Source organism: Taudactylus pleione, unplaced genomic scaffold, assembly GCF_031769625.1.
Source record: "Taudactylus pleione unplaced genomic scaffold, aTauple2 ptg000147l, whole genome shotgun sequence".
NCBI classification, from domain to species: domain Eukaryota; kingdom Metazoa; phylum Chordata; class Amphibia; order Anura; family Myobatrachidae; genus Taudactylus; species Taudactylus pleione.
In genome coordinates, this window is record NW_028284549.1 from 4883267 (window position 1) to 4898103 (window position 14837).

At 43.7% G+C, this 14837-nt stretch overlaps 1 protein-coding gene across 2 annotated transcripts in view; it reads left to right on the forward strand.

Moving 5' to 3' along the window:
* Positions 1-10493, forward strand: part of TSPEAR (thrombospondin type laminin G domain and EAR repeats) — a 143234-nt gene extending 132741 nt beyond the window's left edge. For both annotated transcript variants that reach the window (XM_088474137.1, XM_088474138.1), the window contains 3 exons: positions 1818-2008; positions 6792-6893; positions 8861-10493. In XM_088474137.1, coding sequence (XP_088330263.1) covers positions 1818-2008; positions 6792-6893; positions 8861-9014 — 447 coding nt within the window. In that variant the 3' untranslated portion in view covers positions 9015-10493. The remainder of the gene's footprint in view (positions 1-1817; positions 2009-6791; positions 6894-8860) is intronic.
* The last annotated feature ends 4344 nt before the right edge of the window (positions 10494-14837 follow it).

A 14837-nucleotide genomic window follows, 5' to 3' on the forward strand; every position in this document is an offset into this window, starting at 1 on the left:
CAGACATTTTTTTCTTCTTCGTGGGTACCAGCCATAGTTTTATTTTTTCGTGGGAACCAGTCATGTCATTTTTTTTTGTGAGAACCAGCCATATGTTATCCAGCCATATATTTGCCTATTTAGTGGGGAACAATGTGTTTTTTTTTTTTGTTTGTTTCTGTGGGGCCAGCCATAGGTTTTTTTTTTCTGTGGGGCGCAATGTAGTATGGTTGTTTTTTTTGTGGGGAGCAATGTGTTTTTTTTTTTTCTGTTAGGCCAGCCAATGGGATTGTTTTATTCTTGTGGGGGCCAATGTAGTGTGTTTTTTATTCTTGTGGGGGCCAATGTAGTGTGTTTTGTTCCTGTGGGAACTAATGTAGTGTGCTTTTTCATAGTCCGCGCACACCGCATCGCCGGATAGTGTGCCTTGGCAATTTTAAAATCTTGTGTAGTGTGCCGCGAGTTAAAAAAGGTTGAAAATCACTGTCCTAGGGGCATCCAAGCCCGCCTAGGGCCGCCATCAGGGGGGGACTCGAGTCCAGGGCCCGAACACTTGGGGGGCCCGTCCACTCCTACTCCCCCACCGTCCGCTACTACCCCCCCTCGCCGCACAATAGAAGTGAAGTGACACATGAGTCACTTCCCAACTAGCCGCCCTCCCGCACCATCTCCTGCCTGCGTGCCGGTGCAATAAAGTCTTTCCTATTAGTCATGACGCGCTGTGCCGCTAAATGAGAGAGGAACCGCACCGCGGTGTGTGAAGACTAGTTATCCACTACCATGAGGGACTGTACCATCATTTAGCAAGCTGCACGTTCCTGTTGCTGCCCTCCATGCTGCTGACCGGAGTCGGTGATTCCAGCACAGCTCACTGCGTGAGCGGGATCTGATGCCTTCCATTGACTGTTGGAGGGTCTACTACAGGTGTGTTCTGTGTGTGATAGGCTCATCATCATCATTTAGTATATCTGTTATATTAATAATATATTATATAATCTCCCAGCACTGTGCACTTTTTAGAACACTCTTTGGAGATTCTATTAGGAGGCTTTACACCCCTACTCACAGCTGCAGGTAATAAACTATATATATATTGCTTAGCGCCTATAGAGGGCTGGTGGGGGGGGGGGCTGTCTTTTTTGACAGTCCCGGGCCCCATAATTCCTGATGGCAGTCCTGGCCGGCGGAGGTTTAAAGGGTTCTGTGTTGATGAGAGCTGGGGTGAGGGGTGTTGTGATGGGTGCTGTGCTGGGAGAGGGACGATGGGTGCTGTGATCTGTACTGGGAGAGGGGTAATAGGTGGTGTGCTGTATTGGTGCTGTGCTGGGAGAGGTGTGCTGGGAGAGGGGTGCTGTGCTGGGAGAGGGCTGAAGGGTGTTGTGCTCTGGCAGAGCCGCCATCAGGGGTAGCCACAGCACAGTGAGACCACACCCCTTCCATGAGGCCACACCCCATTTCAGGATCCCACAGGGGGGAACCACCCAAAATCTTGCCTAGGGCAGTAATTTGGCTAGGGCCGGCTCTATGTGCGTGTACGGTAAGGTGGGCGTCCTTATGTAGTTCTGTGCCGGCATTGCAATCGCTATGGCTTAGCATACTATCAGTGAAACTACGTGCACTGCATACACAATATTGCGTACCGTAGTGAATCAGGCCCAAAGTTAACAAAATAAATAGAAATTACCCTCTTCAACTTATTAAAATATTTTTATTCACCACTAGTTGCACTTTACAAGAATTTTGGAAACCTGAATAAACATGTTCTCCATCAGCAGCAAGAAGCAAATAAAAAGTGACCCCATTTCAGCATGATGACAGCGCCCTTGTTATTTTTGCAGACGTACGGCGCTTCGGACTGGGAGTTTTTCAGAATAAAGGATCGCTTCTTTCTGGCCGTCGCCAACAGTCACAACTACACTGTAGGGATAAAGATGCAGAAGCCGGAGGAATATGCAATTAACTCCACCGTATATGAGCTGAACATCACCGTACAGCAGTTTGTCAGGTTCCAGGATGTCCTCACCTACAGGTAATTCTTCTCTAATGAGTGTTTCTATTCAGATCTCCACTGACACACATTGTAAAGTCATTGCTGTATTATAATAATATACAGGTTTGTTGCACGCACTTTAATAATACAACAGAATTAAAGAAGTTAAACAACTTGATGTACTGTATGGTCGTATCTTGGAAACATATAGCAAATATACAAAGAAGATGGATAGATAGATATGATATAGATAGATATGAGATAGATAGATAGATATGAGATAGATAGATATGAGATAGATAGATATGAGATAGATAGATATGAGATAGATAGATATGAGATAGATAGATATGAGATAGATAGATATGAGATAGATAGATAGATATGAGATAGATAGATATGAGATAGATAGATATGAGATAGATAGATAGATATGAGATAGATAGATATGAGATAGATAGATATGAGATAGATAGATATGAGATAGACAGATAGATAGATATGAGATAGATAGATATGAGATAGATAGATATGAGATAGATAGATATGAGATAGATAGATATGAGATAGATAGATAGATGTGAGAGATAGATAGATAGATAGATATGAGATAGATAGATAGATATGAGATAGATAGATATGAGATAGATAGATAGATATGAGATAGATAGATATGAGATAGACAGATAGATAGATATGAGATAGATAGACAGATAGATAGATAGATATGAGATAGATAGATATGAGATAGATAGATAGATAGATATGAGATAGATAGACAGATAGATAGATATGAGATAGATAGATAGATATGAGATAGATAGATAGATATGAGATAGATAGATAGATATGAGATAGATAGATAGATATGAGATAGATAGATAGATATGAGATAGATAGATAGATATGAGATAGATAGATAGATATGAGATAGATAGATAGATAGATATGAGATAGATAGATATGAGATAGATAGATATGAGATAGATAGATATGAGATAGACAGATAGATAGATATGAGATAGATAGACAGATAGATAGATAGATATGAGATAGATAGATATGAGATAGATAGATAGATAGATATGAGATAGATAGACAGATAGATAGATAGATATGAGATAGATAGATAGATATGAGATAGATAGATAGATATGAGATAGATAGATAGATATGAGATAGATAGATAGATATGAGATAGATAGATATGAGATAGATAGATAGATATGAGATAGATAGATAGATATGAGATAGATAGATAGATATGAGATAGATAGATATGAGATAGATAGATATGAGATAGATAGATAGATATGAGATAGATAGATATGAGATAGACAGATAGATATGAGATAGACAGATAGATAGATATGAGATAGATAGATATGAGATAGACAGATAGATAGATAGACAGATAGATAGACAGATAGATAGACAGATAGATAGACAGATAGATAGACAGATAGATAGACAGATAGATAGACAGATAGATAGACAGATAGATAGACAGATAGATAGACAGATAGATAGACAGATAGATAGATAGATAGATATGAGAGATAGATATGAGAGATAGATAGAAAGATATGAGATAGATAGATAGATAGATAGATATTTGTAGTCCTTTGCTTCTACCAAGACCTGGATTAATGCAAAGGTCACATAGTGTGACCAGGGGGACAGACTGCAAAGAATCACCCTGACACAGATCTTTCCCATTTTCGCTATAAATAAATCAATGGTGGTTTTTTATTATTTGTAAAACATGTTATTTTTTTGGGGGGTGGGGGACTGGGGATATTGTGGTAATTTAATTGCCAATTGTGGGACAAAAGTATGGGGGCAGTAAAAGTGGTCAAGGGTGCAGATGTACGTGGGTACATAGCTTCACTAAGAAACAGTCACTAGTGTCTGGTCCCACTACCCCTCTGGGATACAGATATTACTACTGAGACTTCATATGTTGGTTAACATAAAAAGTCTAGTTTTTATAAGCTGGGTACAGATTCATGTGCATCCTTACAAGACACATACCTGTATATTTGACTATTTTCGTCTATCTGAGATGGGGCTGTAAGCTCCTTGCCCATATGGTATAGGTGCCAAGTCCTGCATTTTTTGTTTGTCGACAGTACTTCTACAGTGTTTTTAATTACAAATTGACGAAGAAACAAACTGTAACCCATTACGTTTGACTGTTTAGTATCCATGTTCCTACATTACTTGAAGCTAACTTTTTTAAATCAATGTTAGGATGCCCTCACGGTATGGCTGCGACAGTCCCACCTGATAGTTTTTGATAAATATGCCCCTAGGCAATGCACCCCTACTATACGGAAGCAGCATGCCCCCGGTTTGTAAAACAGGCAGCGTTGCTGCCCCCCCAACAACGCTACGACTTAGGAGGCACTGCAAGCGATTCTCGCAGGACCTGTTCTGCGTATGCGCAGAATGGGTCATGTGCCTGCGCAACTCCCTTGTCATCAGATTTGCTGGAAAACCATCGGGTTTGCGTATAAATCTGAGTCAGGCCCACTTCCAGCATGTTTTTCACACAATTTGAAATTCCCCTTAAGGACACAAATCTCATAAATTGGCCACACCCCTGTGAGATAATGCTGCAGGTCCCAGCATCATGCGCAAAGGGTAGGGCTATGATAATGTGAATCGCTCTCATCACGCACTCATCCCTCCAATTTCACTATGAAATTGGGGTCATGGGTGATCGGGCCTGCCATAGGGCTGGAGCAAGATTTGAGGGTGTGACCGATGGTGCACCTAAAGACACAACGAGGTGGATTTGCACCCCTGCAGGTGGGCGCCTCGCTGTGAACAAACTTCGGCCGCGGCATTACCATAAAGACATGACAGCATCCGATTAGGAATCAGGCCCATCGCCTTCGTAATCATACAATTCATCTATATAATAAGCAAGAAAGTCTGTCTGTCTTTCTATTTGTCTTTTGTCCTTTATGCACGGCCAGCGTTTTGGACCTATCTCTACCAAATTTGGCATGGTGGTGTGGTTTGCCCAGGATTAGGTTTTCGCCTAGGTTTGAACTTCTAAAAATGGTGGAAACTCTTAAATTACACGGGTTCCGGGGCTGGCTCCAGTGGAAATTGGCAGTCTACCAAAAACCTATAAGATGGGGAACCTCCTGCCCGGGGACCATATAAGGCCCTTGGAATCATTTGGTCTGGCCCTTGGAGCTTTTGTCTGCTAGCTTCATCGGACTAGCAGGGTGCTTAGATGGCACCCCGCAGCTAGAATCTATGCAGCAGTGCTGCCTGGAGTGTGCTTAGGGCACGTCAGATGGTCACAGCGCTGCCCTTACAGCTCCCTGGAGTATCCTCAGGATGCTCTGGGCATTACTGTAATCACCGGCGATTGTGGACCTGCCACCATGTGACATCACCAGGAGGGGGCGTGGCCTGCACCGGGCCAGCGAATAATGTTATGAATATCAAAATGGCCCTCGGCAGAAAAAAGGTTCCCCACCCCTACCATATGGCAAAGGCAAAGTGCAGCAACTCGATGTGGCATTGATTCCACAAGTGGACGGAAGACTTCTGGAGAGATGTTGACCCATTCTGTCTGGATAGATTCCCACAGCTCCCTGATATTTGTAGGTGCAGGATCTTGGGTGCGAATAGATCACTTCACCACGTCCCATAAATGCTCGATTGGGTTCATGTCAGGCAAACGTGGTGGCCACACCACTCGTTGGAACTCTCCAGAATGCTCCTCAAACCAATTCTGGATAACTTGGGACTGATGACACAGTGCATTATCCTGCTGGAATATTCCATCATTGTGGGGGTACATGAAGTTCATGAAGGGCTGCAAATGGTCATCAAGTGATGCAATTTAGCTATGCATGTGGACCGAACCCATACCACATGAACACACCCCACACCATTATGGAACCACCACCAGTCTGCATGATGCCTTGTTAACAACTGGGGTCCATGGTCTCATTGGGTCTGCGCCACACCTAAACCATACTTTCAGCCCGAAACAACTGGAACCCTGACTCATTAGACCATGACACATGTCAGTTCTCCAGGATCCAATTAGAGATGTCCTGAGCACAGGTCAGGTGCTGCGTCCAGTGTCCTAGTGTTAACAGGGGCACTCTGGTTAGTCTTCTGCTCCCATATCCCATGGAAGCTAAAGAATGCTGCACTGACTTGCTGGATATGCGTCTGGTAACTTCTGCATTGAATGTGGATGTGATTTGAGCCAGTGCCGCTTGTCTGTTACCATGGACAACTCTGGCCAGATGCTGCAGGTCACGATCATTAAACACCCGTGGTCGGTCACTGCACTGTCCACAATGGGTAGCAATGCCTTCCATGAGGTATTCCTGGTACACATGTGACACTATAGATTGAGGAATGTTGAATGCCTGCATAATGAGGTGCACCCACTATCATGCCTTGTTCGAACTCCAATAAATCACTTTGCCTTGCCATGAGCAGCCTAGTCGGTGTTCAGACTGACTCACGAGATGCCGGTCTGGGCATTTCTGGTGATGTCACCTATCGGTGACACCACCTACCATTACCTGTACATACTGCTATCCCATGACTTTTGGCACTTCAGTGTACAATAGTCGGTGAGTATCACTGTAATAACAGCACCTTGAGGAGTGGGTGCCCCATAAAACTTTCCTATGGTGTCTGGCAAATTTGTTCTGCTATACCTCACTGTCACTGGTCATATTATCTATTAGTTTTATCCATAGAATTGAGTTGTTATATCCTATTATCTGGCACAGTCATGTCCTCACCTTCTCACCCAGCCTTCTCCCTCTTTCAGCGCTGTGGACTGGGAGTTCTTCACGGTGGGAGACGATTATTTCCTGGTTGTAGCAAATTCTTATGACGGAAACTCCTTCTCTGTCAACAGTGTTATATACAGGTGAGACTTCTATGTTATTGCACTGTACATAAATGTTATAGAAGTAAAAGCATAGACATGATAATTGTCCTTTATGTAATGCTAGTAAAGGGACCCGGCATATGTCAGATCAGCTCAGTCTAACCCCCACCCCCAGCCCGCCCACCTCTCTATCCACTGCTCCACCCTCTCACCCCCAGCCCGCCCACCTCTCTATCCACTGCTCCACCCTCTCACCCCCAGCCCGCCCACCTCTCTATCCACTGCTCCACCCTCTCACCCCCAGCCCGCCCACCTCTCTATCCACTGCTCCACCCTCTCACCCCCAGCCCGCCCACCTCTCTATCCACTGCTCCACCCCCTCACTCCCAGCCCGCCCACCTCTCTATCCACTGCTCCACCCCCTCACCCCCAGCCCGCCCACCTCTCTATCCACTGCTCCACCCCTTATGCCTCATTCTGCTGCTCTGAGCCGCCACCCCTGGTCGATTAATAAAAACATTTGTTTGTTTTTTTTAACACAGAAGCAGATACAGTATATATAGACAGTTTATCTAAAGCTGCTTTTTCTAAATTAATAAACTTTTTTTTTTAATTATTATTAATAAAGTGATTCAAACAGTGATGCTTTGTTACAGAAGTAAAGTATTTTCCTTAGTGCCTCTGTACAGCGATCGTCCCCTGGCATCATGGTGTTACAATCACTACAGCTGTACTGGATACATAGACTCCTCTACGCCAAAGGCATACTGGGGGGAAGGAGGGAGGTGGGGAATGTGTTACTGGCAGTAGTTATATTATTGATGGGATATAGCCCCATTCATTTATAGGACATATGTTATAAGCCTTTGATAAATATGCCCCAATCTATCACTTTCCCCCTCTTTACCTATAGCTCTTTAATTTTGCTCCTATTTTTGCATAAATTATCTGTCTCTATGGGAAAGCGCCTGGACTGGCTGAGAGGGCGACGTCTGTGGGGCGTATTATTGCGCATATTCTGGTGAGGGGAACTTTGCGGATTTAGGTGATTAGCAGGTTATTGCTCAGCATTTTTCTCTCTACAGTAGGACTTGACACTTGCATGTTTTTGCAGATGGTGGAAATCAGGCCTCTGGGGATACTTTCAGTGGGACGGCCCCATCCCCCCCACCTAGGTCCCCTGCTCTCATGATTAATGTAAGGCATAGATGAGACCAACCTTAGCTGTTTTGTTTTCCCTCCAAATGGTCATTGTGGTAGTAAGTTGCGTATTTTGTGGAAAATAATAAATGGGATGTAGTTGGGAAGCCGACGGTCTGACTGCCGACCACCGGCTTCCCGACAAGGTACTAAAGGCGTCGAAAACCCGACGCCTGTCATTAGACCTATGCCGGGAGCCCGACACCCAGCATACTGAACGAAGGTAAGCCGTGCGTGGACAGCCGCAGGGGGGGGGAGAGTTTTAGGGCTCCCGGAGGGAGGGTTAGGGGGAAAATAGGGTTAGTTATACTTTCCTTATTAGCGATCGGGATCTTCAGCTCTGCCGGGCTTCTGCTGTCGGGATAATACATACTACACCGTAATAAATGGCAGTTACAGAACCCACTAGCAGAAAATAACTTTTATTATGTTAGTATTATGGCAGCATATACTGACAATGGATATAAGTTATCGTTTGAGTAAATGTAACTAGCAACAATGGGACTGTCATGTACTGTACTATGTTCTATTGCATCCTATTCTGCAGACAGGGGCAGGGGGCTGTGGGTACTAATTACAAGGCCTGGGGTTGTTTGTGTGGCCCAGCAAGGACCCGGGCCAGCAGGTGAGGAGGACAAATGCTCCCCTTTGCAGCGCGTATTGTATTTTTCATTGTCTTGATGGTCCTGTCTGCAGCAATGGTAACTGGTACGCGGTGGAAGGATAACGGGGCGATGTCACTTTATAGAAAGAATAGACTCTTACTTGTGTCACTGCCTATTACATTTTACATCTTTGTTTCACAGGTGGCAGGGCTATGAGGGCTTTGTGGCTGTCCATTATTTGCCCACTTACGGATGCCGAGACTGGGAAGCATTTAAGACCAACAATGGCTCCTACATCATGTATTCCAGTGCCAAGGAGCCCACGTCACGGGTACTGAAACTGCGGACTCTCTGAACTTCAGAAAAAGATTCATAAACCATGTAACACTCCATGATGAAGTTATCATATTCACTTGCCTAAGATTTGGGAATTCATTTGTTTTGTAAACAGCAGTAACCAATCAAACACATGCTTTCATTGTGTAACTTTCACTGGTTAAATACAAACTAAATGCTGATTGGTTGCTCTGGCTTAATGCAATCCAACACTTTTTCATTGTCTAATGCTGCATACACACGTAACAATTTTGTTAATGAACGATTATCGTTCAGGTTTTCCCTTGAAAAAGTGAACGATTTTTTGAAGTGTCATTTTTTAACGATTTTTTCAAAGCTGAACGATAAATGTCCCTTCCCTTAATGAAAATCGTTCAGTTCGACAGTCTGAAATGGATGATGAACTACAAACGGGAGCGCGCTTGAACGATTATAGCTCGTCGTTGTAACTCAGAAAGTTAACGATTTTTTGAATGATAACAACGTTGTTATCATTAAATCGTTCAAAAAATCATTACGTGTGTGTATTCGCCTTAACTTTCACTGTACAAATACAAACCAATTGCTAATTGGTTGCTGTGGCTCAGTGCAATCAAACGCTTGCTTTCCTCATCTGCTTTTCATTGGACGAAAGCTAAATAATTGCTGATTGATAGCTGTGGCTCAGTGCAATCAAACGCTTGCTTTCCTCATCTGCTTTTCATTGGACGAAAGCTAAATAATTGCTGATTGGTTGCTGTGGCTCAGTGCAAATAAATCCTGGTCACTGGGTTAACATTTAATCTGTTGAAAGTTTAAAATTTTGAGTTGTATTTGGATCTTTTTCATTTAAGAATAATTTGGAAATTATTTTTGCCATGTTCTAGTTTATAAAGTCTACACGGAGGAGGTGTCCAGTGTGCCAACTCATACTTCTTTTCTTGGTGCTATTCAGAAGTTATTAGAGACGATCAAATTATGCAGCTACGAGCCATAAATTCATTAGTGTAGATAGTGGTTTAATGCTGGGTCTGCATCTCTTATTACATTAGTTAGATGCAATGGTATCGGTGGTAAGAGTACTGGCAGAATAATTTGCTGTGTATACGCTTGTTGTGTAAACAGTATAGCTGATTGTGTACTGTAGTGTATCATTGCTGCAGCTAAAAAAGACCAACAATTTCAATTGTCCTCTTGTTCCACCTTTAGTTGCAAAATTTCTCACATTTTCTAGTAGCAGAATTTGGCATCGTGTCCACAGTCCGATCTCACCCATAACACACAGCAGAATGAATTGACCAATTGACGTTTTCATATCTCTAATCATTCAGCAAAATAAAAAGGTACAAATACGGTGCCCATTGGCCTGTTCCTCTGCAAAACTCCAAAGCAGTTTTGCTCATCCTTAAATGCAGCATATTGTTTTCTCATTTTATGATATTTATATTGTATAAATCAAGCTACATATTTTGAACTGGTTTTTAATATATCAATATATTTATTATCTGTCCTTGACGGAATACAGCAGAGATTGCTAAATAGATTTTTATATGTATTTAACAATAAAATTATGTAAATGAGATGACTTGTATTGTTTTACCTTTTTTGATGTGAAATGAATATGACAATTTTGCAGCATGAGAAGTGCTGACCGCTGTTATTGCAGCATGAAAACAAAGGCGACAGGCTATGTAATCACTTCTCTCCTTCATCATTTATTTTTGCTCTTGCAGAATTGTGTTGCTTAATAGGGAATGGGTATGAAGTGCCGGCCTGGTGCCTAACCTAAACCTCCCGGGGGTGGTGCCTAAACCCTAACCTCTCACTGGGGCCCCTAAAACTAACCACCCCCACAGCCAACATCTTACAGGGTCCAGCTCAGGGGTGTATCTACAATGGGTACAGGGTGTGTGGGGCATACGGGCCCCTGGGTCCAGGGGGGCCCTGCACCGCACACCCTGCACCCATAATATACTTACCTCTCCGGAGTCCCACATCAGCGCGGGGGTCCAGTGCTGTAAAAACGTCTGGAAAATGGCTGTGGCGGCCATTTTCCCATCGTTTGAACATGCGCAGTATAGGGAAAATGGCCGCAGCGGCCATTTTCCCTTTGACCTGCGAATGCGCTATTCTGGGCACACTCTAGTGCCCAGAATCTATAACTCCGGTGCTGGCCGCGCACAGTTCAGTGCGCTGCCGTCTGTCGAACGGAGAGGGGGGGGGCCTGTGACGGAGACTGCACACGGGCCCCCTCCTCACTAGAAACGCCCCTGGCCCCGCTTACCTTCGTTCGGGATGCCGGCTGCCAGGATTTCGTCGTCGGGCTAAATATAGGCGTCAGGAATTCGACGCCTATCTTTAGTCCCGGGTCGGGATTCTGACATCGGGATCTCGCCCACCGCTGGTAAATTATCTACATAACTTTAACAGTACTGTAAGAAGACCACAATAAGTTCATTTTAAATCCATGATGTCAGAAATACCATTTACAAAGTGGCAAAGTAGGAAAACACTATTGCAGTTTATTTTTTATTTTATTAACATGTTTTCTGAATGAAAATTGATTACCTCTTTGACAATGTTCATAACAAATTACAATAAATATAATTTGATACATGGTTGTATAGTAAATTATTATTAGGTGAATAAAGACACCTTTATATGTGCAGTCCACCTCGATCCTGTTGCTGCTTCTGTATAGGCCTGGTTACCAGGGCAACCGCTACGCAGCCAAAGTGAGTGTGCAAACAATCACATGACAGCATTGGGGATGATTCAGCAGAGCACCGATCATAGATTCCCGATCGTCAGGAACCTCTGCATGCGCAAGGCCCGTCCTGCGCGATCGGTCGCAGAGTGATCGACAGTCTGTTGCCATTTGTCGGTGGGGAGGGGGCTGCGACAGCCTCTGTTTCCCAAAATGGAGGTGTGTCCCATGTGATCAGATTCTATTTAACATTTAACTAGCACCTTCTAGAAGATAATAGCTAGAATCTGATTGGACAATTCTAAAAACTCTTAGTTTGTAGTAAATGTACCCCTTAGCATGTAATCCTTTCACATTGGAGCCAGCACTAAGGTGGCTCAGTTTGGACATCAATATGGAGCGAAAACTTAGTTTTTGCGTTAATTTCGCACCTATAACGTCATTAGCGCAGGTTTTGGTTTTACACCGTATTCAATTTCAAAGACTTTTCGCAGGTTCGAAAAGGCTTTGATAAAAACGGGGATAACTTTTCACTATTGAATAGGTGTCGAAAAAAAGTGCAGAATTGGGGTTTAGGGGTGCAGGCTTAAAAAAAATAGCCTGCACCCCTGGGAATGACATTTTAAAAATAACTGTCAAAAAAAAAAAAATAGGGACACGCCAAAAAATTAATTTAAAAATTGGGGTGAAAAAAAAAAAAAAATGGGAACAAATTGTTTAAAACTAGGGAAATAGGTTCAGGGCTATTCTGTAAGTATGCGGCAGGTGTATTATAGAATAGATTATTAGCGGCAGGTGTATTCTAGAATAGATTTATAGCGGCAGGTGCACAATTGCAGAATTTTTAAAAACTTACTTTAGGGACATCAAAATATGCTTGCACCCATTTTCATGTACCCCAAATTTGATGGGACCACTTAAAAAAACGAAAAAAATAACCTAAGTGCTCTTCTGCATCACTTCTTCAATGTCGGGGAAAAAAACACCTGCTGCAGCTATTTAAATCCCCGACTTTCATTTGCAGGCTAAAACGGGGGGACCCATAGTGATCCCCCATGTTTTTAAAACTTTAGGGGGGTCCTACAATTTTTTCAAGGTAAATTTCGTTTTTTTACGCAAATCCCACTTTGCAGGTTCCCGTTTTCTGAGATTTTATATTGAATACGGGGATAAAGCGGGCGCGCGCCCGATACTTTATCCCAGAAAATTCTCCGAAGTGGAGCGAAAAGTCCAGCACGGACTTTTCGCTCCCATATTGAATACCCCTCCTGTTAGGCAATCGCAAACTTAGGAGGTGGGAATCAGAAAGAAAGAAATTGTATCAATATGATCCAGAAGTGTCACTGAAGCATTAACTTTTTTTTTTTTTCTTTATCTTTTACTATATTTGTGGTTATAGCGTTATATTTTAGGTTTCAAGCTGGTACTGTTTGGCTATCATAACTTTGCACAGGGATGGGAGCGCGGGGGTCTAGCACTGCCTGTGTGATTCTAGTACTACTTAGGGGTTGTGTATGTATATGTGTGTGTGTGTGTGTGTATATATATATATATATATATATATATATATATTTTTTTTTTTAAATTATGTTTTTAAGAAATTACAAAAATATACATTATTTCGCACCATTGTTTCTATTTGTCATGGTCTCTGAGGAGATTTCCCCAGTTGATGGGGGGGGGAAAGCTGAGCTCCAGGGTTGAGGGAGGAACCGGAGGCATGGGGCCTGAATATGAGACTTCCTCATCCACAGACGTTGGCGAGACCAGTACAAAGGTGCAGAGTCTAACCAGACGGGAGGTGTTCACCGTGACCCCACCAATCGGGATATGGGTTTAGCTGCACCCAGCTGGCAGGTCGCGGTCCTTGCACTGGTGTCCGACACCGTGGGCATGGAGTTCAAATATATAATGGCCCGAGGAAATACACTTCAAGAAGTATAGCACAGGAGGAGGAAATGAGCACTTGGATGCTGGTATGTCCAAAGGAAGTCCTTGAGAGGTATTCCTTCAGGGGGAGTCCTAGACGATAACTTGCGTCAAGTTCAGGACTAGAATTGGGTATCACCAAGAAGAGGTCCTGGACGCTAATTTGCGTCAGAATACACTGAAGGCACACCTGAAAGGGGTCTGTGACGCAGTATTGCGTCAATAGGTGGTATAGGGTAAGTGCACCTGCAGATGCTGGACGCACAATTGCACGGTAAGTTGGCACTTGGTACAGACAGGCTAGATGTTTAGATGCACTGTTGTACTGTAAGTTGGAACTCGATGCACACAGGCCAGATGTTAACACACTGTTGCAGTGTGAGATGATACTTCGTCTAGCACACAGGTTAGATGTTAGGAACACTGCTGCTGAGAGAGAGTTGGTATAGACTTGCACGCAGGCTAGATGTTGGTTGCTCTGTTGCAGAGAAGGTCAGTACTAAGTCACTAGTAGCTCGAAGAAACCTGGAACGAGGTGGCAGCAATAACACAGAGGTAGCGACAATGTTGCACAGGCAACTTCCTGTGGTCCGGAGTCTGGCTTTATCCCCTGCAATAGCAGATCATTGGTGGACAGCGTCAGCTGACCACCGCCATGCTACCATTGGGTATGGAGTCGTCAGGTGATGCAAACTGTCATGGCCGTGTCCATGACGGCAACCGCAGAAACCAGGCCCGGCGCAAACCAAGGCAGTTCACATGGCACTAAGCAGAATACGTTACCCTCCGCCGCACCTGACGTCTGACCACACGGGAGACCAGGGGAAGCTGGCGGAGGTGAGCAACGGGCGATCCTAGGCCGCAACCTGACACTATTTTTTGAGTGTTCTCTCGTGCTTGAGGAAACTGATCCTGTCCCTCCAATAACATCCCTCTAATAATATCAATATTTTACATGCCCCTGGTTGTTGCCTGTGCTGTCCGTATTTGTCAGGACATTATTGATTAGGAATATTCCATTGATCACCTTCTAGTCTAATCTCCTGGAAAGCAGGGATTTGCCTGCGGCACTTCCATAGCCCAAAGGAAATGCTGCAGCTATCTAGACAGAGCAAGATTTGAGCACAGAGGTGGGTGTGGTGGGGAGGGGTTACTGGTCAACAGTAAACCCCTCTAAGTGTGTGCCTGCCTCGGGGTGGACACAAATCTCAGCATTGCATATAAAAG